At 39.9% G+C, this 26,076-nt stretch overlaps 1 protein-coding gene and 1 pseudogene across 1 annotated transcript in view; one reads left to right on the top strand and one right to left on the bottom strand.

Annotated features, from left to right (window-relative positions):
* Positions 1-26,076, top strand: part of DIAPH3 (diaphanous related formin 3) — a 564,474-nt gene that overhangs the window by 33,118 nt on the left and 505,280 nt on the right. The window contains exon 2 of the mRNA XM_054719838.1: positions 2,241-2,273. Coding sequence (XP_054575813.1) covers positions 2,241-2,273 — 33 coding nt within the window. The remainder of the gene's footprint in view (positions 1-2,240; positions 2,274-26,076) is intronic.
* On the bottom strand, positions 4,411-18,553 carry LOC103289686 (60S ribosomal protein L5-like; annotated as a pseudogene).

Raw genomic sequence — 26,076 nt, 5'->3', positions numbered from 1 at the left:
GCAGGCGCGTGTGCTCGTGTCTCTGCCCGTTTCTCCATACCTCAGGCTTTTACGGCTTCCCCGACTGTCCCCGTGGCCTTCTCCTTCCCCCCAGCTGTGGGTATTTCAGTCCGCCAGCTCTCCTGTGGTTCTGGACGATGTCCGTTCTGACCTCTAGTTGTATTTTTGAAATTGTTGTGCCCGGCTGCAGGTTAGGTGTTTAACCTATGCCGCCATCTTGGTTTCCGTCTAGAAGTCTATAATTTAAACAGGTTGACCCTTGAATGTAAACTTGATAATAAACTTGAATGAATTAATATTAACATTCAGACATCCCACAAAGGGTGCCATTTAGTATAACCTTTATATTTTTCACTAAGTATTTAGTGTTTCTCAGGCAACTCAAATTGAGATTTGGGAATATTTCATTTGTGTAAGTAGATGTTTTTGTTGTGGCATACTATTCTATATAGGATTTCAGCTTTATACTTTTTATTTGGCCTTATGTTTTAACCATTCGGCCACCCAGAGTGCTATTGTCAGAAGTCGGCTATGTTCCTTTTGTCAGAGAACCTTGAAATGACCCTTTTCTGGTGTGATGAGAGTCATGATTTGGGTGTTACCTCTGGATGGAGAATAAGATATGGTTCGCCAAGTACAATGGGCTGGAAATCTCTCTTGGCAAGAACCACACAGACAGTAGACAGTTAGAGGAAGGGACCCCCACACAGTCTTTCCATGTTCCTTTTTCTGTGGACTTGGGGTAGAATTGGGTTTAATTCTAGTAATGGTTCCTAGGGTGAGACTGGAGCCCTAAGTGCCTCAGAAATTTTAGTCCTGCCCTGGATTACACTCACTCTTAAGGACCTTTGTGCATACTTATTAATTTTACAGCCCAGAATTAAATACTAACCCCTTCGTTAATCCAGTGTTATTACTACTTTTTTCCTAATTTAACAGGCAGTTCAGTCTGGAACCCAGTGGTGTGGCTAATGGTGAATGGTGTCATCATTTATTTAGCTGCATTCTCTTTGGTGTATGCAGTGATGGCGAACCTATGACATGCGTGTCAGCACTAAATATTTAGTTTTTGGTTTATTAAATACAATTATATGTAACAATTATACATTTATGTTATTTAAACTATAAATATCGCGAAATAATGTTTTTTCCTCAAAGTGACACACTACCCGAGTTATGCTCAGTTTTTTGGCGAAGTTTGACACACCAAGCTCAAAAGGTTGCCCATCACTGGGTGTATACAAAGCTCATTCTGGGTCCCTCAAACTAACTGTTTCCTCTGTACTAGACGAAGGAATCATCTTGGTGAAAGACAGAAGAGAATCTGGGATAGTGATTCATACTGTAACAGTTTTTAACCTGGGTCATCATTGAGGTAGATTTTTACAAAATAGTACATCTGACTTCCTACTTAGGAAATGCACTTGATCCATTTTCTGCCCCCTTAATGATCTAATGCCATAATGAGTAAGAGGAAGGAGAATTGGAAATTGATTCTAGCTACTGAGAGACAAAATCTTTCCCGACTCAGGAATTTATAAAACTTAGATTTGTATCTGCCGCACCGCCGCCCCCCCCCCCCCCACCTCCCCCAAGTTGTGAACACCACTTTGCAGGAAACTAATTTATTCCTTTCCTAAAGTGGCCTTATGTTTGTCTAGCAAGGAAATCATCAAAAGGGTTCTCGAAGAAGCTAGCAATGAAATTGGAAGTGCCTACTGTCACCACTAGTGATAAATCAAACTGATGTTAAAGATGCAAATACTTGTTCTAGTATTCTCCTCTTTGTTTCTAGAATTGTTTAAGTTAATTAAGCCAGCAAAGTACTTCATTAACTACTGTGCTGCATGTTAATGGTAGATTTAAAGTTTCACTGTTTTATAATGTGAACACATTTCTGGAAATTATATTTAAATCTTTATTGTGTTCTAAGTTCATATACTTAATGATAATTAATATTGTTAATTGGGAGAATATATTAATTGTACCACAGTTAGATTTCTAGTTTGGTGTACAAATACAAGAAATTTTAGGAAACGTTTGGTACTACCACATTCAGGGCAACTTTTGCCCATGTTCTCAAGAAAGTGATTAAAACAATATATAATGCATTTTTATTAGACTATCAGGAATTTAATTACATTCAACTTAGCATTGTAGAATTTTAAATGTACTCTATTAACTAAAATTTTAAAAAGCTGTTACAAATTACTGATACGATTGGTTTCTTTCATTTGCAGCATTTAAATATTAGGACATTGACAGATGACATGGTAAGGTTCTTAACGTTTCCTTGTGAATTTTAACTAACTATGTGATGTCCATAGCATGCTGTGCTAACACCTTTGACATTGCTAAAAACTGCATGTTTTGGAAATGTACTTTGTTATGGTGCTAAAATAAGAGAGAACTGGTAAAATGTATTAAATTGTTGCTTTTAAATAGTAAAAGGGACTAGTTGATATGTTAATTTGTAATTAAACAAAAATTTTAAGCTGTTAGTCAACCTTAAATCATTTAAATCAGCTCTAGTACTTCAAAAAGAGGTAAAAAAAAAAAAGCTAAAGACGTATCTGCTTTTCAGAAATATATAGATGCTAAATAAAATAGACCAGACTGAATACCGTATGTGTAATTTTTAAAAATTTTACTTACAAGAGAACCAAGCAATCTTAGTATATGTTCTACATGTTGAAAATAATAGACCTTCTTATAAGTAATTAACATGTCATAGCACCCATATAGATTCTTTTATATTGGAGGACAAAGCATTTCACTCTACTGACCAAGTTTCGAATTCAAATTTACTTTGTATCAAATATGAAACAGAGTGCTTAAAACATAAGTGGGCACTCAGAAATTGTTTAGCATCCCTGGTAATCTAGAGTAGCATCTTAGACACTTACCATCTTAGGGTAAGATGGATGTACAAATGTGAATGAGACATACTAGTAGATCTTGACATGCGGACTTTAAAAAATTGAATTAGATTGTTGTGTTTTATTCCTCTGTATTGTATATAAGAAAAGGGTATTTATGTAAACTTTTCAGGATGACGTTTATTTCTCATGCAACAGTATTTAGAAAATGGTAGCAATGTGGAGCACTTACGCAGATGATGTATGTAATTTCTTACCCTGCGAGGTTGATATTGTCCTCATTCTTCCACCTAGTGCACTGAGGCTGACAGGTTAAGTTGGTAGCTCTCTCAAGTATGCACAGCTGGCAAGTGGTACAGCTGTGGCTTGAATCTTGTTCCACACAGCTCCACACCTATACACTTACTCTGTTGATTTAGTTTTCAAATGGCTTAAGGCCAATAATAAAACCATCTGCAATGTTTATGTTTGAGCTTTTATGAGAATACTAGAAGCCCGATGCACAAAGATTCGTGCCAGAATGGGCCTTCCTTTCCCTGGCTGCCAGCACCGCCTTCGCTCTGGCCGGAGCCACTTTTCCGCTCCGGCCCAGAGCTGCCTTTCCACCTTCCTACGCTGCCCAGAGGCCCGGAGCAGCCGGAGGTGGTGCGGAATGCCTGCATCATCGCCATGGCGATGACACAAGCGTCTTGTCCTGCCCCTAGCCACTCGGTGCCTGTGTATGCAAATTAACCTTCCATCTTTGTTGGGTTAATTTGCATACTCACCCCTGATTGGCTGGTGGGCATCGCGAAGGTATGGTCAATTAGCATGTTACTCCTTTATTAGGTAGATACATTGGTATGTTTGTAACAGCCTTATTGAGCTATAATTCACATATCAAATATTCATTCATTTAAAGTGTACATTTCAGTGTTTTTTAGTATATCCTCAGAGTTGTGAAACCATCACCACAATCAATTTCAGAACATTTTTATCACCCAAAAAGAAACTTCCTACCCTTAAGCAGTCACTCCCTAATTACCTCCAGCTCTCTCAGCCATAGGCAATTACCAGTCTATTTTGTGTCTATAGATTTGCATCTTCTGGACACTTCATATAAATGGAGTCATATGATATGTAGTCTTTTGTGTCTGAATTTTTTTACTTAGCATGTTTTCAAGGTTCATCCATGTTGAAACATATCACTACTTCCTTTCTATTGATGAATAGTATTCTACATGATGGTATTTTTGAGGTTTGTTCCTATTTTATGGGCAGTCTATATTTCCCCCCTATTTTCATTCAGACTATGCCCTTACCTTTCTGATACCTTTGTTCTCTGACTCTGTCTGCACAGTGCCAGCTCACAATCTCTAGAAACAGTTGTGTTATGGAATTGCTTCAACAGGCTACTCTCGAAGCCAATCTTGCTCTGATTGTACATTAATAAATGGGTTCCTCCTCAGTGAAGACTTTTTTTTAAAGCTGTTTGTCTAATAAATTTATTGTCTCTCTGAAAAATCTTCATAGAAAATTGTGATTTGGTTTATTAGCTCTCAGCAGCTCGTTCCTGAGCTCTGAGGAAGCTTGCTTTCTTCTGAGCTCCCTGATCTTTCTTCTGGGTAAGGGACATTTTGGGAAGGTTCCACCTCTTCTTTTTAACTTCTTTCTTAATCTTCTTCTCATAGACTGGATTCTCTCATATAACAGCTTAAGTTTTCTTATACATCTCCTCCATCATGTCTGGAGTTACATTGTTCTTTACGTATTGAGATAACTGTTTCTTATAAGCATCTTCATCTTCTTCCATTAGATAACGCATATAATTTGCAATGTTCTGACCCATGATGTGCTTCCAGTGTACTTCTGCATTGAATTTCTTGCTTTCTGAATCATAACCAGGGAATTATTTGGTACTGTGAGGGATAGGTAAGTCTCCATCCACAGTTCCCTTTAGGGCCCCAAAAACTTCATTTCCAGTAGTAGTTCTGGCAAGCTCTACATCCAAATAGCAGGTGAAGGCACCAGGTTGACCATTGATACTTTCCATGTTGTATTCATCTCCTTTCACCTCCACCTGGCCTTCATAGATCTTGTCCATGCCAAACCTACTGAGAAGCCTGCGGGTCAGCAGCAGGCCAGTACAGTATGCTGCAGTGTAATTTGTCAGGCCAAACCTCACATCATACTTTGGGAGTTCATGAGCATAAGCTGCACAAACTATCCTATCTCCTATACGGACATAAGCAATCTGACAAATGATATTTCTGTTGGTTGCATGAACTATCATCTGGTGTTTAGGTGTGTTGTATTTATTTTTATCCTGGATTACCAAGCATTTCCAGGCATAGTAATCAGTTTAACCCTCTTGTAGTCTTCTGAATTTCACTTGCTATCACTTGAAGTAGGCCTTTTGACAACTTTCACAAACCCTAACCTGTGGAAGAGAGACCCAAAGCCACGGCTCGCCACAGACCTGCAGGCCTAGCCTAGCCTCTTCTTTCTTTTTTAAAATCTTCACCCAAGGATATTTTTTCCATTGATTTCTAGAGTGAGTGGAAGGGAGGGAGGAGGGGGGAAGAGAGAGAGAGGGAGAAAGAGAGGGAGAGGGAAGGAGAGAGGGAGGGAGGGAAGGAGAGGGGGAAAGAGAAGGGGAGAGAGACGGGGAGAGAGAGAGAGAGAGAGAGAGAGAGAGAGAGAGAGAGAGAGAGAGAGAAACATCAACATGAGAGAGATACATCGAATCTGCAACCATGATGTGTGCCCTTGACCAGGAATTGAACATGTGACCCTTTGGGCCAGAGGTTGATGTTCTAACCACTGAGCAAGACTTCTTTTCTTTTTTATATATTTTTATTGATTTCAGAGAGGAAGGAAGAGGGAGAGAGAGAGATAGAAACATCAGTGATGAGATTCACTGATCAGCTGCCTCCTGCACGCCCCACACTGAGGATTGAGCCTGAAACCTAGGCATATGCCCTGACCAGGAATCAAACCATGACCTCCTGGTTCATAGGTCGATACTCAACCACTGAGTCACACAAGCCAGTTGGCAAGACTTTCTTAATCTTCTTTCCCATCCTTCCTTCATTTCTCACCTCTCCCCAAATCCTTGCAACTGGGCTTGGTAAGGTCAGCACTTTTGGGTTGTTACCGTAGTGCCCTGTGCATATTTTTATCAAAGCAGTACATCATTTAGTATCTGTATTTCTCATTAGTTCACACCTTTTGGAGACGGAGACAATGTGTTATTAATATTTCCAGGTATGATAGATGCCAAAATCCTCGAGAAAATTCTAGCAAATAAGATCCAACAGTACATCAGAAAGATCATACACCATGACCAAGCAGGATTTATTCCAGGGATGCAAGGATGGTATAATATTCGCAAATCAATAAACGTGATAAATCACATAAACAAATTGAGGGATAAAAATCGCATAGTCATATCAATTGATGCAGAAAAAGCATTTGACAAAATCTAACACCCTTTCTTGATAAAAATTCTCAGCAAGGTGGGACTAGAAGGACCATACCTCAACATAATAAAAGCCATATATGACAAACACACAGCCAACATCACACTCATTGGACAAAAACTAAAACCATTTCCCCTAAGAACAGGAACAAGACAGGGATGCCCACTCTCACCACTCCTGTTTGACATAGTACTGGAAGTACTAGCCATTGCGATTAGACAAGAAGAAGAAATAAAAGGCATCCAAATTGGAAAAGAAGAAGTGAAACTGTCCTTATTTGCAGAGGACATGATATTGTACATAGAAAACCCTAAAGACTCCCATCAAAACATTATTAGACTTAATAAATGAATTTGGCAATGTAGCAGGATACAAATTTAACGCCAAGAAATCTATGGCATTTCTATACACCAATAGTGAACTTACAGAAAGAGAGACTAAACAAGCAATCCCATTTGCCATCGCACCAAAAAAATTAAGATACCTAGGAATAAACAACTAAGGAGGTAAAAGACCTATACGCGGAAAACTACAGGACACTGAAAAAAGAGATAGACATAAACATCAACATCATCAAAATGTCCATACTACCCAAAGCGATCTATAGATTCAATGCACTCCCCATTAAAATACCAATGGCATATTTTACAGACCTAGAACGAACTCTCCAGAAATTCATCTGGAATAAAAAAAGACCCGGAATAGCTGGAACAATCCTGAAAAAGAACAAAATAGGTGGGATCTCAATACTAGATATCAAGCTGTATTACAAAGCCACGGTTCTCAAAACAGCCTGGTACTGGCACAAGAACAGACATATAGATCAATGGAATAGAATAGAGAACCCAGAAATCGACCCAAACCACTATGCCCAATTAATATTCGACAAAGGAAGCATGAACATACAATGGAGTCAAGATAGTCTCTTTAATAAATGGTGTTGGGAAAATGGGACAGATACATGAAAAAAAACCACCAAAAAACTAGACCACCAACTTACACCATACATAAAAATAAACTCAAAATTGATAAAGGACTTAATCATAAGATGGGAAACCATAAGTATACTAGAGGAATCCACAGGCAACAAAATCTCAGACATATGCCAAACCAATTACTTCACTGATACTGCTCCTAGGGCAATGAAAACTAAAGAGGAAATAAACAAATGGGACTGCATCAAAATAAAAAGCTTCTGCACAGCAAAAGAAACCATCAATAAAACAACAAGAAAGCCCACTGCATGGGAGAACATATTTGCCAATGTTATCACCGATAAGGTTTAATCTCCAACATTTACAGGGAACTCATACAACTTAACAAAAGGAAGATAATCCAAATAAAAAAATGGGCAACGGACCTAAATAGAAACTTTTCAAAAGAAGAGAGAAGGAAGGCCAAGAAACATATGAAAACATGCTCAAAGTTACGAATTATCCGAGAGATGTAAATCAAAATGACAATGTGGTACCATCTCACACCTGTCAGAATGGCTATCATCAACAAATCAACAAACGACAAGTGTTGGCGAGGATGTGGAGTAAAAGGAACCCTTGTGCACTGCTGGTGGGAATGTAGACTGGTGCAGCCACTGTGGAGAACAGTATGGAGTTTCCTCAAAAAACTAAAAATGGAACTCCCATTTGACTCAGTAATCCCACTTCTAGGAACATATCCCAAGAAGCTAGGATCACCAATCAGAAAGGATATATGCACCCCTGTGTTCATAGCAGCACAATTTACCATAGCTAAGATTTGGAAACAGCCTAAGTGCCCATCAGTAGATGAGTGGATTAGAAAACTGTGGTACATCTACACAGTGGAATACTATGCTGCTGTAAAAAAGATGGAATTCCTACCATTTGCAACAGCATGGATGGAAATGGAGAGCATTATGCTAAGTGAAATAAGCCATTGAGAGAGAGATAAATATCACATGATCTCACTCATCTATGGGAAATAATGAACAACATAAACTGATGAACAAAAACAGATCTAGAGACAGAGAAGCATCGATCAGACTGTCAAACCTCAGATGGAAGGTAGGGGAGGGTGGGGGTAAGGGGGAGAGATCAACCAAAGGACTTGTATGCATGCATATAAGCCTAACCAATGGACACAGACAGCAAGCCCGGGGTGAGGGCATGAGTGTGGGGGGGAGGGGGTTGGGAAGGTAATAGGGGGATGAGGACACATATGTAATACCTTAATAAATTAAAAAAAAATGTATTTCCAGGTATGTTATCTGGCATATGGTAAGCATTTTCATAAGTTCTTTGATGGATTGAAAAAATGAATCAGTGTTTTGATAATCTGTGGTATTGTGGTTTGGATCTGTGCCGGATTGGTCCAGGTCAGGCTTCCCAGATATGGAGTCTTGCTTTTGCCCAGGGTAGAGAACCTTTGACAAGAAACGGCTGTCTGTCTTTCTGACCACCTGCCTGGGTCACTGACTTGTTACCTTGCCCCTGCCTTCACCTTAGATGTACACATGACCATCTCTCTTGGATTGCACGTTGACCTCCTTCACATGGACTCACTGGCTGAACTGCTGTCTCCCCAGCTCTCCCTGTTGTTTTCTTCTGACCTTGTGCGTTAGCCTGGCTCTTGAGTCTAGGAAAGGATGGGCAGATAGTCTAGTGTGGGCGTTGGACCCATTGTTGTGGAGCTTAGAGAATAAGTATGACTATGCTTAACAGGAAACACTGATAGTAAGGTTTTTCTAACTCACTGCTGATTGACGCAGTGTGGATGGAAAGAACATTGGGTTTGGAATCAAAAGACTCTAATTGAAAGACAGAATTTCACCACTTCTTAGCTCTGTGACCTTGATAAATCAATTATGTGTTTGCTTATTTGTAAAGAATGACTAATTATATCTTCTCCTCATAGGGTTTTGGTGTGTTTCACATAAGCCCAAGTAGGTTGAACTATTGCATTTAGTTCTGTGCTTTTTCAATCTCTTTAAAAAATATTTCCTGATGGATAGAGAGGCGTGGTGTGTCGTATTTGCTATTGAGGCTTACAGGATATGTATATACGAGGCATGTGGCCCGGCGGCCGAGAATTTGACATGCTTGAAGATGAATGCAGAGCTGTGAGGAGGGCCAGATAGCTGGATATTTTGAGGGCTCTTTAAACTATTTCTGGTGAGTTAGAGCTCAGGAAAGCGTTTGCCATTGATTAATGTTTTGATGTATGCTAGCATTATGCTTTCTAATTAAAGGTTGCCACCTCCACAGCATACACGTTGCACATGTGCTTTTAATTTAGAACTTCTTAGTGTGGATAGCCTTCTTGGATAGAACTTGAGAGAAGGAATTTAAGAGTGGTGCCTGCTGTAGTCATGTGTTGAATAACAGGGTTTTAGAAACACTAAATAGAAACATCCTGGGAAGCATTAATGTTAAAAACCCATTTCTTTCAGTTGCTTCGTTAAAGGCCTGCAAAAGTACTTACCTACTAAGCTTATTTCTTCAGTTACTATCAGAATTTAATTTCACAGGACACTGTTTGGTTAAAAGAATGAAGTAGTACTGTAACATTCAGGTCCCAAAGCAGAGTTTTAAACAGTGTTCATTCTATGCTATCTGAGCATTCACTATGTTTAAAGTGCAGTGCAAGGTGCAAAGGTATTGTAAAGGTGAAAAAAATCATTGAGTTTACCACCCTCCATTGTTATAGTTGGGTTGAAAATAAAGCTTTCCTTGTAGAGACAAAAAGGGAGGAGGACAGTGAGGGGAGATAATTTTTAAAAGGTAAACTGGGAGAAACTGAATGTGGATATCACAGTGCTGACTTCTCCATCTCTGTGTGCAGTGAGTGTTTTAGGAGTTGTTTGCCATGCTTTTTTCTTCCCTGTCCTTCACAATCGTTTGTAGGAAGTACAGTGTTCCTACTGATAATCTCTTATTTTTTCCCATGGACTTCAGCATTGCTATTGTAATCCCTTGTTTTGCTTGCCAGCAGTGGTTTTCAAACTTTGATGAGGCCCCATAGTAAGGAATACATTTTATTTTGTAGCCCGGAACACACGCACATACACATTTTCTCTCAGTTGAAACATGTTTTAAGAAACAGTATTTAACATTTGTAAGCATAGTAAACTGGGATCCTTTCCTTTTTGATCTTTTCCATTCCACTAAAAACCCAAGACAACGAAAAAAGTGATCCATTCCAGTCCATTAATTTCATGACCCACATGGTTCACAGCTGTAGCTAGAAAATCAGACGTTGGCCTATATAGCAACTAGAGGAAGTTCTGAGATCTTGGTCATTTGTCTTTCAAGGAATTTTCTACATCTGTGTTGTTGAATTATAAGTTGTTTGTAACATTTTTTTATCCTTTAAGTGTAGGATCTGTGTTGATCTCCGATTCCAATTCTGATATTGATAATTTGTGTCTTCTGTTTTCTCCTCCTGATTAGTATGATTTGGCAGGGGTGGGGAACCTATTTTTCTGCCCCAGGCCATTTGGATATTTATAACATCATTCTTGGGCCACACAAAATTATCAACTTAAAAATTAGCCTGCTATATTTGGTCAAACATTTAATTCACTCACACCTAATGCCGTGGCAGGGCCAGAGCAAATGAAGGCCTGTGGGCCGGATGTTTCCCATCCCTGGACTAGAGGTTTGTTAATTTTATTGATCTTTTGAAAGTACCAGCTTTGGTTTCAGAAATTTTCTGTATAGTGATTTTATTTTATGTTTACTATTTCCTTCCTCTTCTTTATTCTGTTTCTGGTTTCTTAAGGTGGAAACTTAAATAATTGATTTGAGACTCTTGTTTTCTTGTATTTTTTTTAGAGTCTTGTTTTCTAATACAGGAATTTTATGCTCTAAATTTTTCTCAGAGAGCCTACTGAATCATTTTCTGAATATTCAAAATACTTTCTGATTTCCTGTGGATATTTTTTCCCCTTGACCCATTTAGGTATATGTTGTTTAATTTTCAAGTATTTGAGGAGTTTTCTGATATCTTTCTGTTACTGATTTGTAATTTAATTCCCATGGCAAGATATCATAGTTTGTGTGATTTCAGTCCTTTTCGATTTTGAATCTTGCCTTCTGTCTGAGAATGTGGTCTATCTTGGTGAATGTTCCATGTGCATTGTGTTTGTTAAAACTGATCTATCAATAGTAAGTAGGTCAAATTGGTTGGTAGTGTTGTTCACATCTTATATATTTTGATTTTCTGCCTGCATGTTCTGACAATTATTGAAAGGGAAGTGTTGAAGTCTCCAAATATAATTTAGGATTTTAAAATTATCTTTTCACTTCTATTCAGCGTTTTTGCATCATTTTTTGGAAGCATTCCAATAAAGTGATTATACATTTAGGACTGTTATGAATCCTTTATTATTATGAAACTAGAGGCCAGGTCCATGAAATTTGTGCATGGGTAGGATCCGTAGGCCTGGCTGGTGATTAGGGCTGATCAGGGCCTTTCTTCCCCTGGCTGCCAGCTGCCGGCCGGGTCCTTCCTTTGTTCTGTGCCGCCCCTTGGTGGTCAGCGCATGTCATAGCGAGTGGCCGAACTCTTGGTCATTTGAATTCCCTAGGGCCGTGTGTGGCAAACTGCGGCTCGAGAGCCACATGCGGTTCTTTGGCCCCTTGAGTGTGGCTCTTCCACAAAATACCACGGCCTGGGCGAGTCTATTTTGAAGAAGTGGCAATAGAAGAAGTTTAAGTTTAAAAAATTTGACTCTCAAAAGAAATTTCAATCGTTGTACTGTTGATATTTGGCTCTGTTGACTAATGAGTTTGCCGACCACTGCCCTAGGGGACAATTTGCATATTAGCCTTTTATTATATAGGATGACCGTGTGTCTCCTGTGATATTCATTGATTTCTAGTCTTAGGAAATATACTGGATTCTCTGTTCAGTTTGATCCAGTTGTCTTCTTCCTGTTTGAAAAATGAAGATTTCTTGGCCTGCTATACTAGACTATTGGTTTCATATCCGTCTGACCTTTCCTTTTTCTCTCTCTGTGTGTTTTTCCTTTGCTTATCAAACTATTGTGATTCCTCAGGTTTCTTTCCTAAAGCCACTGCTCTCCTCTGTATATAATCACCTTTGTCTAAACTCTGTGACCTTTTTCTCAAGTTGAGATATCAGTGTATTAGCCTCTGAATACCTTCATATAGATGTCTAATCTGTACTTGAAATTTTACATGCCCCAAATTAAACCCTTCAGTTTTTTCGTTTTTATTTCTATATTCTCTTATAAGGTAGCTTCACCCTTCTAATAGCTTCACCCTTCTAATGTTTCTTTCTAATCATTTCTTGAATATTTTCTTCTCTAAACTCCTTCTATTAGAGCACCAGTTCTTTTATTATCTCTTGTCAGGACTCACAACTTCCTGTTGCTCTCTATAAACCAACCTCCTGCACAGCAAACAGAATGACCTGTCTAAATTGCATTTCTCACCATATTTTACCCTATTTGAAACTGCTTAATTGAACCTGTTATGTGTAGATCAAGCCCAAGCTCTTTAACATGGCATCTAAGGCCTCTATGGTAGGAGCCTGCTTCTCTGATTTGATATACATTTCTTAATCAACATGCAGGAAACTCCCAGGGAATAGAAAGATGTGTAAGTTGTTAGAGAATTTACTTAGAGAATGTGAAAACATAGCTTTGGAGGAAGATTTGTGAAGTGGTAGTAAGGATCATGTAATTATTAGCTGTGTGCTAAGTACAATTCTGAATATTAGCATTATAAGCACATTTAATTGTTTGAGCAAGCCTCTGAGTAGGCATCATTACTCCCATTAAAAAAATATATTTTTTAAAATATATTTTTTATTGATGTCAGAGAGATAGAAATATAAATAATGAGAGAGAATCATTGATCAGCAGCCTCCTGCACTTCCCTTACCCCACACACACTAGGAATCGAGCCCACAACCTGGGCATGTGCCCTAACCGGGAATCAAACCGTGACCTCCTGTTCGTAGGTCGACCTCCTGGTTCATAGGCCAACCCTCAGCCACTGAGCCATGCTGTCTGGGCATTATTCCTATTTTTAAAGATGGAAAAACTGAGGCAAGAGAGAGGTTAAGTAACTTGTTTAAAGTCATGGGGCAGTCAGGGAAGTCTGGCAGACTGACCCCAGAGAATACGATCTTTAACAAGCGAGTTATACTGCCACCTGAGTGCTGTCCTTTTCTCCACCAAGAGTGCAGTGTAAAATCTCAGTGTATGTCTCATTATTTTCTCTTTTTTCCTTAAAGCCATCTATATGAGACTTCTGACCTTTAAACTGACAAGGAAAATTTATATCAGAGCCGTTGGTCTTTTTAAAAAGATGTTTTTATTGATTTCAGAGAGGAAGGGAGAGGGAGAGGGAGAGAGAGAGAGAGAGAGAGAGAGAGAGAAAGAAACATCCATGATGAGAGAGAATCATTGATTGGCTGCATCCTGCACACCCCACCCTGGGGATGAGCCCATAACTTGGGCATGTGCCCTGACTAGGAATTGAACCGTGACCTCCTTGGTTCATGGGTCAATGCTCAACCACTGAGCCATGCCAGCCAGGCCAGAGCTGTTGGTCTTAATCCTGAGAGAATTATAATTGTAAACATATTGTATCTACAAAATTATAAACATATTGTATCTAAAAAGTTTTCTGTGGTAAGCAAAGAACTAAGAAATGAATTATTTTGAATATTTCTAGTGAATAAAACTGAGAAAGGTTTATGCCAAAGGAATAGTGATGTATGTGACTGAGATGGCAACAGGTAAATATATGAGATTATTTAAGTTGCAAGGACATAGAAAGACTGGACATAGAAAGACTGGATGGAAACCACTTATAGATCTCACAACTGCGATCTGCTTCCAGATAAGGGTACAGGCTTTCCTGGTTTCCCTTAAAGTTCCCCATGGGGATTGGGGTCCCAGAGCCACTGAGAGAGTCACCCAGTCTGGGCGTGGGTTCTGGTGAGTGCTTTCAGCAGTTTTTACCATTCTCCATGGGCCTCTTGACTCACTCAGTATAACTAACCGCTACCAGAAAACTCCAGCATGCTCCTGGGTGTTCTCTGTGAGGCTGATTCATTCAAAGAGGAGTTCTCCAAATGAATAAGCCTACCAGGACTGCTTTTGTCTGCTGGCAGACTATTCCTTTACCTAGATGTGATATGTTTTGTAGGATATACTAGTATACTAAATCAGACATCATATGTATAAAAAGAAAATAATATTATTTTAATGAAAGAAAATTGTGATTTTGATTATATGAACATGTACCCAACTTCCAAGTTAGTTAATAAAACAAAATCATTAGCTTTAAAAGTGAGCTCAACTTAAAAGAATTATTTAAAACTAGAGGCCCTGTGTACGAAAATTCATGCACTGTGGCAGGGGTGGGGGGGCGTCCCTCAGCCTGGCCTGCCCCCTCTCACAGTCCGGGAGCCCTCAGGGGATGTCCTACCGATGGCTTAGGCCTGCTCCGCATGGGCTGATCAGGGGAAGGCCCGCCCCCATCACCCCGCTGCTGCTGCCACTGCCAGCCGCGGTGGTTGCGAGGCCTGAACCCCGGGCCTTGAGCCGCCGGGGCTCACAGCCGCCCGGGCTCACAGCTGCCAGGGCTCATGGCTGCCTGAGCCCACAGCTGCCGTGAGCCCTGGGCCTCGCAGCTGCTGTGGCTTTGTCTGGATGGACGTCCGGATGGACGTCTGGAAGACGTCTGCCCTAATTAGCAAATTACCCTTTTATTAGTATAGATAATTTCTTATTGGCCTAGTAGGATATAAAGCTTTTATTTTGCATTTTTATGAACTTATATTTTTCTTGGTAAATTAAAAACAATGATACTATTTTCCACAATTTTTCTATAAAACTCTAAACTCAAAATATACTCTTTCTTGTGTGTAAAATAGAAATACCAGTATGAACTGGGGCAATGAAATATATGTGGTAAAATATACCAAAACAAGTTTTATAAAATGTAAACTATTCACTAAGTCAGGTGGGCCTTTCTGAGCCCATTACTATGAGTTAATTAAAGCTTCCTGTACTTACGTTTTCAGTAGTAACACTTAAGTACTATCTTAGGGTCTTTAAATATTTATGAAATAGTTTAGAGAGCTCCTCCTCAAATCAGTACAAATTTGGGAATAAGATCAAGAGCTCTCAGTGTTGAATATACTAAGATGTGGTAGAGTGTGCAGACTTGTTTATTCATCCTTTTATCCATTCATTCATTAAACATTTATTGAGTACCTAGTATCATAGGAATACAGTGATGAATAAGACTGCCTCTTCCCTCTGGGAACAGTGGGGAAACAGATGTGTACATAATCTCTATACATTTGAGTGCAGTGTGATAGGAGCTGGAACAGTAGTATAGGAGGTTCAGTGGAAGTCGTAACGTCAACTTTAATCTTGGGGAAGACTTCATGGAGAAGGTGACTTTAGCTGAGTTTTGAAGGAGGAGTTGGAATCCAGGCTGGCAGGAGTTGTAGTAACTTTTTACTCTAATAATTTTACTTCCTGGATGTCAACTGAATGGATTCCTAGTGAAATTGTCAGGTTGGCAAGTAGAAAGCAATTGTTGATATCTTTGGATAATTTTCACGAGTGAGTACTGTTGTCTGTCTTTCAAAAATAAAGTGTTACAGTCATTTCCAAAGCTAACTTACAATTTTTAAGTATAGAGAACTGTAATATTTGAATATATGCAATTATTATATTTTGAGTAGATGTGGGTAGATAGAAATTAAACATTTTTTGAATGTTACATTCTTTTAAAATGATTTTGTGCTCCTTTCCTTTGAGTGAGGTTTTTCTTACTATCTTACTCTATGGCTTTACATTACAGAAATTCATGCTTGTTTTTAGTGTAGCAGGCTGCTCTTTGATCAGTGTTGAAAGAGTCTTGGTTTTCTTATTGAATATGTAAAGGCCACAATACCTGGCATTCTTCCTGATATTGTTGAGAAGGATTTGGAAGGCAAGAAGCAGTGGCTTGTGTCCCAGCTATGGAAGATAGAAAACTATTCATAAATTTATTCACTTAATAAATATTAATTAAAGACACACTACATATTTAGGATTATGCTAAGTTCTAGGAGTGACTTAGTGAATAAAATAACAATTCGTGTTATCAGGGACTTATACCCTAGTTGAGTAAATTTCTATGATATGAGGCAATTTCAGAGTAGTATACGTACTATTCTGTAAGCAAGCAATCCCTAGATCTGGAGGATCTAACTCAGTTTTGAGGAGTCAGGAAGGCTCCTACATGAAATGTAGCTCAAACTGAGAGCTAAAGATTGAATTGAAATTCACCAGATTAAGTGGGTGGGATATGAGTTGTGGATGTGGATAAGTTTTGGGCACATGAAATAGCATTGGCACATTTAGGAGACTTTAGATTGCTCATTGCATCTAGATCATTGAGTGTAAGGGTGCTGGAATGGTGAAGAGGTTGTCTGGAGAGGAAGTAAGGTTCAGATTACAGTGGATTTTTGAGCCATGGTAAGATATTTGAATGTCATCCTCTTAGTAATGGGGATGCAAAGGTTGAAGGATTTGAAGCACAGGAATGTGGGACATGATTGTGTTTACATTTCAGATCAAAATGGTGTCAGTGTAGAGAACAGCTCCAGGGAAGGTAGCGTAGAGGGAAGGGGCAGTGAAGACATGAAGGCAATTTAGGAGGTAGTAGCAGTTGTCCAAGTGGCCTGAACTAGGGTAGGTGACAATAGGTACAGAGAAGTTGAATAAGATATAGTCCACATGGTTTCATGATTTATGTTTTCTTATTAATTTTCATTAGTTATTTACAATTCAACTCAATTTTCTGCTGACCCGAGTCAACATCAGAAGTCATACTTGCCCTAACTGGTTTGGCTCAGTGGATAGAGCGTCAGCCTTCGGACTGAAAGGTCCCAGGTTCGATTCTGGTCAAGGGTATGTACCTTGGTTGCAGGCACATCCCCAGTAGGAGGTGTGCAGGAGGCAGCTGATTGATGTTTCTCTCTCATCAATGTTTCTAACTCTCTATCCTTCTCCCTTCCTCTCTGTAAAAAATCAATAAAATATATTTAAAAAAATAAAAATAAAAAAGTCATACTTAATCGATATCATCAACAAGCATCTAGAGGCTTCCACTTTTTCTTCTAATCTCACATTATCTCTCAACCTCCAGGCCTCCCAAAGCCTCCTACTTTGCCCTTTGTATCTCAAAGCCTGTCATTTTGAATTCATGCGTTCCTTCTTGCTCTATGGAACCCTAGATGTTCTTTGAAGGTTTTACTTTTCTGGTATCTTCTTCAAAATCTTCCAGCTCTTTTTAAGCATTTCTGTGCATTTCTCCGAGTTGGTCTTAACTGTAGGTTTTCTTGTCCCTCCCACTGATTCATTGAAGGCATTAGAACTTGAGTTACTTTGGTCTTTTCCACCACTATTTCTGGTACTATTCCATATCTGCCTCCTAAGGGTTCTTGACCTGGGTTTCATGGACAACCAAGGGCTTTGTGGTAGAATTTATGGTGCCCTTGAATCCTTGAACTTGAATAGGAAAATATTGAATTTTTATTTTCATTAACCATTAAGTGAAATTTAGTATTTTTAAAACTTATTAATAAAGGTACCACCCGCCATACTCACTACACTGTAGGATTTGGCCTGTGACTTTATCGACATAAAAATCACATGTTTTCAAAACATTGTAGTTATTGAAGATATTTCAAAATATGGTTTATATACAACACTATTGAAATTAGACTTTGTTATCTCTTGTTATGTAATGCATTTGTGAAGATGAATATAACTATATTACAGTTAGTTTTTAGTATTTTCATAACCCCATTTTATTTGGTTTTCTTTATAATTGTATATGCTTTAGGCACTTACAAGTATTATATGAGTATCTTTGTATTAATCATCTGTTGCTAAATAGTAAATTATCCCCAAACTTAGTATCTTATAACAGTAATAAACATTTAACATTTCACAGTTTTTGGGGTCAAAAATTCAGAAGCAGCTTAGCAGGATGGTTCCTGATTGAGGTCTTGGTGAGACATGGCTCAGGCCACAGTTATGTGAAGCCTTCATGGGGCTGCAGATCTCCTTTCCAGAGAGGCTCACCTGTGCCTGGCAAGCTGGTGCCAATTGCTGTTGGGAGGCCTGTTCTTCCCTCTGCGGCATCTCTGCAGGCTACTGTGCAGCGCTGGGCTGTAGAAGACATATCGCATGTTGTAACTTACTTGTAAGCAATTGAAAGAATTTTTTTTTAAATTGACATTTTATTGATTTTCTTTTTTAAAATTTTTTCTGACTTTTTATATTTTTATGTATTTATTAAATTAAAAAACTATGGTTCACATTCAATATTATTGGATTAGTTTCAGGTGTACAACATAGTGGCTAGACAATCATATACTTCACAAAGTGTTCTCTCTGACATTTCTAGTATCCAACTGGCACCATACATAATTATTATAATACTAGTGGCCCGGTGCACGAAATTCATGCACTCGGGTGGGGGAGTCCCCCAGCCTGGCCTGTGCCCTGTCACAGTGTGGGAGCCCCGCGATCCATCGCCCCAAAGAGGTAGGCCCCACCCACCCATCTGGGGCTCCTCTATGGATTGTCCCAAAGAGGTAGGCCGGAGCTGGCAGAGGCCTGCGGACCCCCGGCACCGGTGCACAGAGGTGCCCGCCATGGCCCTGCCCCCGGGCCAGGCTGGGGTGGAGGCCTGCAGACCTCTGCGCGCCTCAGGACCCCCGGCGCAGGCGTGTGGAAGCCTCCGCTGTGACCCCGCCCCAGTCCCTGACACTGCATGTCCCCGCCCACCCGCACTTGCTGCGCACGCAGCCTGCTGATTGGTCGTTACGTGACAGCATCCCGACCAATTTGCATATTGCCCTATTATTAGTATAGATTATTGACTATATTTTCTATGCTGTAAGAACATAATTATTATGTTTCTTATTTAATATTAAAATACTATATGAAATCTAAATGTGAACAAATTATTGTAAGTATGTGTGCTTTTTTTTAAAATTTAGGTAGTGGTAAATTTTCATAGAAACCGCTGGCTAAGAAACTTTTTATAATTTCATTAAGACAAATTGAGAGCTGGAAAAGTTTATTTGTAACATTTAGGAATATTGAAGTTAGAATGCAGTAGTTGGGTTGTTGGGAATTGATACTGAGTCATAGGATTGTGGTCTATGAGTGGGATGGTTAGCTTATCACCCCTGAAACAATGAATGGTCAATTCCAACCACCCCATCCTCCCCGCAAAGATATCTTTGTAATAGTAATGTCAGTAGCAATTTAATAAAGACCATGGGAAAGACAGACAGCATACTGTTTAGCTGGTAATATGTACTGTCTCCTGTAATTCTGACTCATCAACCTCACAGGGTTCCCTGATGGATCCCTTTCCAAAGCCTCTAGAGGTTCCTTCTCCCCAGAATTAATCACTGATTCCTATTGTTGCTGATTCACATGGCTTATGATTTTCCTGGAGGCTTTTACCTTAATTTATAATTAGTTCTTTTTCATGCGTTTTCCCCTCAGGTGTTGAACATCTATCTGAAGGGATGGCACTATATTTTATGTATTTTACCATCCAGTAATTGCTCATTCATTCATACCTTAAACAAGTATTAATTGACTGCTAGCTATTTGCCAGCTATTGTACTATAGGCTGAACACACACAAGTGGCTGAAGTATTACCTGTTGCTATGTAAAAATTATTCCCCAATTTACCCCAAGATTTAGTGACTTAAAAAAGCAAACAGTTGTCTCATACTCTTTCTGTTGGTCAGGAATTTGGTAGTTGCTTAGCTAGGTTCTGGGTTGGGGCCTCATGAGGTTGCAGTGAGGATGCTGTCTAGATCTTTTAAAAGTATTATTCTCTGAGGAGCTCTGTATTAGTCATCTGTTGTTATATAATAAGTATCAGTTATCTAAAGGCTCACCTGGGGCTTACAAGATGGTGCACTCACATGAATGCTGGCGAGAGACCTCCATGCTGCTTTAGCTTCTATAGCTCAGTTATTGGCCATGCGGGACTCCCCATAGGTTATCTTGAGTTTCCTCCTGATTTGGCAGCTGATGTACCATAGAGCAGGTGGTCCAAGAGGGAGTGGGACAAAACATGTGATGTCTGTTATGATCTGGTCTTGTAGATCACACTCCATAATTACCACAATATCCTATTGGTTACATAGTCAGTGGATCACTGGGGCTATTTTAGAGATGGGCTACCACAGTGACTAAGATAGTTGACTGTTTAAGTTGTAAGATGACTAATAATTATAACATGTTCCTTTGGTTTTAAATTAAAAAGTACTTCTGTTAGTATTTAAAATGTTGTAAGAGTTAAAAATTGCATTTTCACTGTTACCATGTTATGCTATAGCTAAAAATCTAATAGATTATAAGAGCCTTATTTTTAAAATTAATTTTATTTAAACTGTCATTACTAATTATCAGTATGAGATAATACTCAGTAGTAGGGTGTTCATTTAACTTCTCCTGAAGATAAGTGATACTAATTTATAAAACTCAGTACACTCCTGATGCCCTGATTAGAAGGCATGAAATACAAAATAAGAAAGGAGCCATAGGAAAAAAATAAATACAATCCTTTATTTATGAATATGTAGCCATATTAATGAAGTGTGGTGTACTACTGTCACGACCTTCATGGCGGGGTTCAGGATCTGAAGGAGGGGCTGATGCACAAATGAAAATACTATACAAGCCATATTGATTTAGAAGGCATGTCTTTTGGTTAGAAGGCATTGGGGGCCAGGTGGAGCCTCTTTCTTGAAGAGACACAATGACTTCTGGCCAGATCTGCTATTTATTTGCTTGAATACACATTTGCCCTTTAGCAATGCATACAGGCATATCAAAAGTAAAGTTTGGTAAACAGTAAAGGGATTATAGGGTTAGGGAATTGCCTTGAGTCACCACTATCTCAACAGGAACAATCGGTGCTTAGCGTCAGCCCTGCTAGCACCCAAGGTCCATCGGCCTTCCGAGTTCCTTGGTGCACTCTTGTGACAGTATTGGCAAGTAGTGGCTTCCCGCATACTATCTCCAAATAGCATTATGATAGAACTAGAAGCCTGGTGCATGAAATTTGTGCACAGGTAGGGTCCCTAGGCCTGGCTGGCAATCAGGGTCAATCTGCGGGGCGACTAGCGAGGCGATTGGGGACCCCCATGGGCACCTGCTGTGGCTGGTCTGGTGCTGCCTGCTCGCCAGCCCCACCCCAACTGCCACCATCGCTTTGGGGCCTGCGGGCTGGGGGCAGCTCCTGCGTTGAGCATCTGTCCCCTGGTGGTCAGTGCATGTCATAGCGAATGGTTGTTCCGCTGTTCGGTCGATTTGCATATTAGCCTTTTATTATATAGGACTAGAGGCCTGGTGCACGAAATTCATGCGTGGGGGGTCCCCCTCAGCCCAGCCTGCACCCTCTTCAATCTGGGACCCCTCGGGGGATGTCCCTCTCACAATCTGGGACCACTGGCTCCTAACTGCTCACCTGCCTGCCTACCTGATCGCCCCTAACTGCCCCTCCTGCTGGCCTGGTCACTTTCAGTTGCCCCACCTGCTGGCCTGGTCGCCCTCAAATGGTCCTCCCACTGGCCTGGTTGCCCCTAACTGCCCACCCCCACCGGCCTGGTCGCCCCCAACTGCCCCCCCCCCCACCCCCCTGCCGGCCTGGTCTCCCCACGCAGCCTGCTGTTTGGTCGTTTGGTTGCCCCTCACTGCCACCCCTGCTGGCCTGGTCGCCCCCAACTGCCCCCCCCCCCTCTTGCCGGCCTGGTCGCCCCAGGCAGCCTGCTGTTCAGTTGTTTGGTTGTCCCTCAGTAACCCCCCTGCCGGCCTGGTCACCCCACGCAGCCTGCTTGTTCAGTCGTTTGGTCATCCCTCACTAACCCCCCTGCCGGCCTGGTCTCCCCACGCAGCCTGCTTGTTATCATTTGGTTGTCCCTCACTAACCCCCCTGCCAGCCTGGTTGCCCCATGCAGCCTGTTTGGTCATCTGTTCGGTTGTTTTGGTTGTGACAGTCACTTAGGCTTTTATATATATAGATTTCCTCAGTCTTCTATGTGTTTAACCAATTCTTTAACAAAGGCACATTGTTTGTGTGCTTCATCTACTTTGGGTTGTGTTTCTAGCTTATCTTTAAGACAAGAATTTTATGTCAAACTAAAAGTAGCTACACAATCAAGTTGTAAAAGACACATATTCACAGCCAAACTGCCAAATACAAAATAACAACCATTTAAAGTCAGTATGATGGGGATTTCTATTGTATTTTTATGTACAAAAGTATTTTAAAAGTTTGCTTTTATGTTCTATTGTGCCTTGCTTTAAACAAATTGTGCAATTCTATGAAAGATAAATTAGTGATTTTTTTCTTCATTTATAAGTGGAGACATAGTATCATCCCTTTAAAAAAATTAAATTTCTTTAGAACATTTAAAATGATTTGATAATAAAATTCACTTTGCGCCTAGCTTTGTAATAATTCTTGATTACGTGGCATCTACCTGTAGTGCTCAGTAGAGCATCACATACCTGGGAACACTTACTTTAAGCCTGAGGTATTCAACAAATTCAACTTGCTGTTCTAGTGTAGGAGAAAGGATTGTATTTATTTTTTTCCTATGGCTCCTTTCTTATTTTGTATTTCATGCCTTCTAATCAGGGAAAATAGATAAAAGCATTGTAATGAAATTGTGAAACACTGATCTTTTGTATCTCATATTACTGTTTGGACTTTGAAGATTTGGAAGCTAGAAGAGGGATATGCTAATTTTTCCTATCTTGCTGTAGCTTGCTATGCTAGTGGTAATGTGCAAATTTGTTTTTCCACTTGGATAAAATCCAACCATCCCCAGAGTGTAAGTGCTAAGCCTACGGGGGAGGTGTGCTAATTCTATTTTCTTGTTATTATGTAAATTCTGATATTGTTTATTGATATAAATGTAGTTCCACTAAAACATAATAGGTTGATTTTTTCCCCCCCCTTTACACTACTTTGTATGCCAAATACTATGAAATTTTTATTTATAAATGGTTTGGAGCTTGTCCTTTATTATGTAGATATGCAATTTCCTCTTTGTAAGGATTACACAAATACATTCGGACTGATGCTACAGTTCAAGCTCTTAGCACAGTGCCTAACTTATAGAAGAGATTCAGTAAATATTAGCTATTGTCATTTTTATGACATTTAGAGATTTTTATTTAAGAAATTTTTTTGTCTTTTGGTGAGAAGTAAAAATTTTTATTTCTTCCACCACTGATGGAACAAACCATCAAGTTTTGTAATCACAAATAAGCTTGTGAATTGCTTAAGCTTACTATTCCCATTCATTGACATGTTTACATTTATAAGGTTGATGTTGTATTAATGATGTTTTGCTTAATTTCATGTCATAAGTTTAGCATAGTAATCAAGTTATACTTTTGTGATGTGGGAAGAAGAGTCAGCATAGTTTTTTACACTGAGGGATCAATATCATTTATGTAGAAGTGATGGCAATGAAGTGGTAATTCAGAAGACAGATAACTAGTTTCTTTTCTTAAACTAGAGGCCCGGTGCATGAAATTCGTGCACTGGTGGGGGGGGTGTCCCTCAGTCCAGCCTGCACCCTCTCCAATCTGGGACCCCTCAGAGGATGTCCGACTGCCAGTTTGGACATCCCTCTCACAATCTTGGACTGCTGGCTCCCAACCGCTCACCTGCCTGCCAGCCTGATTACCCCCTAACCCCTCCCCTGCCAGCCTGATTGATGCCGAACTGCTCCCCTGCCGGCCCGATTGCCCCCAACTGCCCTCCCCTGCCAGCCCGGTTGCCCCCAACTGCCCTCCCCTGCTGGCCTGGTCGCCCCTAACTGCCCTCCCCTGCAGGCCTGGTCGACCCTAACTTCCCTCCCCTGCTGGCCTGGTCGCCCCCAACTGCCCTCCCCTGCTGGCCTGATCGCCCACAACTACCCTCCCCTGCCGGCCATCTTGTGGTGGCCATCTTTGACCAAATGGGGGCGGCCATCTTGTGCGAGGGCATGAGGGTCAATTTGCATATTACCTCTTTATTATATAGGATAGGATACAGGTTTTGTTTTTTGTTTTGTTTTTTTTTTTGGTGTCTCCTAGTTTTTTGAAATAAATATGAAGAATTGGGGTACTAATGTATATAGGCACAATAACTTCTGGAAATATATTTATGGGAAGACAATTGTATGTTTTTGGGTTATTCCTAAGTAGAGCATGTTTATCTTGGTAAGTTAGATGTCCCTTTTCTTGCTACTGTAATACATTGTATACTTGCTGCATTTTCTATATAGCTATATAATTACCTGTGCCTGTCTCTTTTACTTGGTTGTTAGTTATCTGTGTTCTAACTAGCTCATGCATCTGTGTGTCACCAACATCAAACAGAATAACCTCTCCAGTGCTCTTCATTTATTTCTGTAAATCTGAGATTCAATTTGGTATATTCCTTGTTGGCCTGCAGAACTTTTTTTGACACTTTTTTGCAGTACATGTTGGCTGGAGATAGATTCTCTCAACTTTTGTGTGTCTGAAAATGTCTGTATTTTGCTTCTATTTATGAAAGGTATTTTGTCCTTTTCTTTTTTTGTTAATCTTCACCTGAGGATATTTTTCCATTGATTTTTAGAGAGAGTGGAAGGGAGGGGGAGAGACAGAGAGAGAAACATGATGTGAGAGAGACACTTAGATTGGTTGCCTCCCATACACACTCCTATTGGGTTGGCTGGGGATCCAGCCTGCAACCTAGGTATGTGCCCTTGATTGGAATCAAACCCATGACTCTTTAGTCCATGGGCTGACACTCAGTTCACTGAGCTAAACCGGCTAGGGCTGAAAGGTATTTTCACTGGACATAGAATACCAGGATGACAGTATTTTTCTTTGGATACTTTAAAGATGCAATTCCATTGTCTTTTGCCAACATTGTATGTAGTGAGAAATTAGTTGTCATATTTTTTCCTTGTGTATATAATGACTTCATTTCTCTGGCTGTACTTTTATGGTTTTCCCTTATTTCTAGGTGGCTGTCTTTTTTTTTTTTTTAAATCAATTAAGTTAGACCTCTTGAAATATGTCTTCTGTACCATTCTCACTCTGTCTTCTTCTGGGCCCCCATCACACTTGTGTTACAGTATTTCATATTATATCACAGATCTTGATTGCTGTTCCCTCCCTCCCTCCCTCCCTCCCTCCCTCCCTCCCTCCCTCCCTCCCTCCCTTCCTTCCTTCCTTCCTTCCTTCCTTCCTTCCTTCCTTCCTTCCTTCCTTCCTTCCTTTTTCCATTTTTTTCTCTCTTTGTTTCGGCTTTGGTACTTTCCTTGATCTGTGTTTCAGCTAACCAATTCTTTTTTCAGCAATGGTTAGGTTTTATTAAGCCCATTTAATGAATTCTTCACTTCTCATACACTTTTCATTCTAAAAGACATTAACAAAAAGTTTCTATGACCTTGCTGCTGAAATTCTCCATCTTTCATGCATGGTGTCCACTCTTTTCATTTTATCCTTTGTTATTTTTATATGTCTTATTTCAAATAGTCTGTCTGGTTATTCCACCATCTGGGCCATCTCTGGGTCTGCTTCTTTTTGACTAGGGTACATGTTTTCTTGACCTTTGTGCGTCTCATAATATTTGATCGTATGGTGGACATTTAAAAAAAGTATAGTAGAAATCTTACCTAATAATAG

The sequence above is a fragment of the Eptesicus fuscus genome, chromosome 8, assembly GCF_027574615.1.
Source record: "Eptesicus fuscus isolate TK198812 chromosome 8, DD_ASM_mEF_20220401, whole genome shotgun sequence".
Classification (NCBI taxonomy): domain Eukaryota; kingdom Metazoa; phylum Chordata; class Mammalia; order Chiroptera; family Vespertilionidae; genus Eptesicus; species Eptesicus fuscus.
Note: the sequence above shows the minus strand (reverse complement) of the source record. Positions and strands in the feature narration are given on the sequence as shown.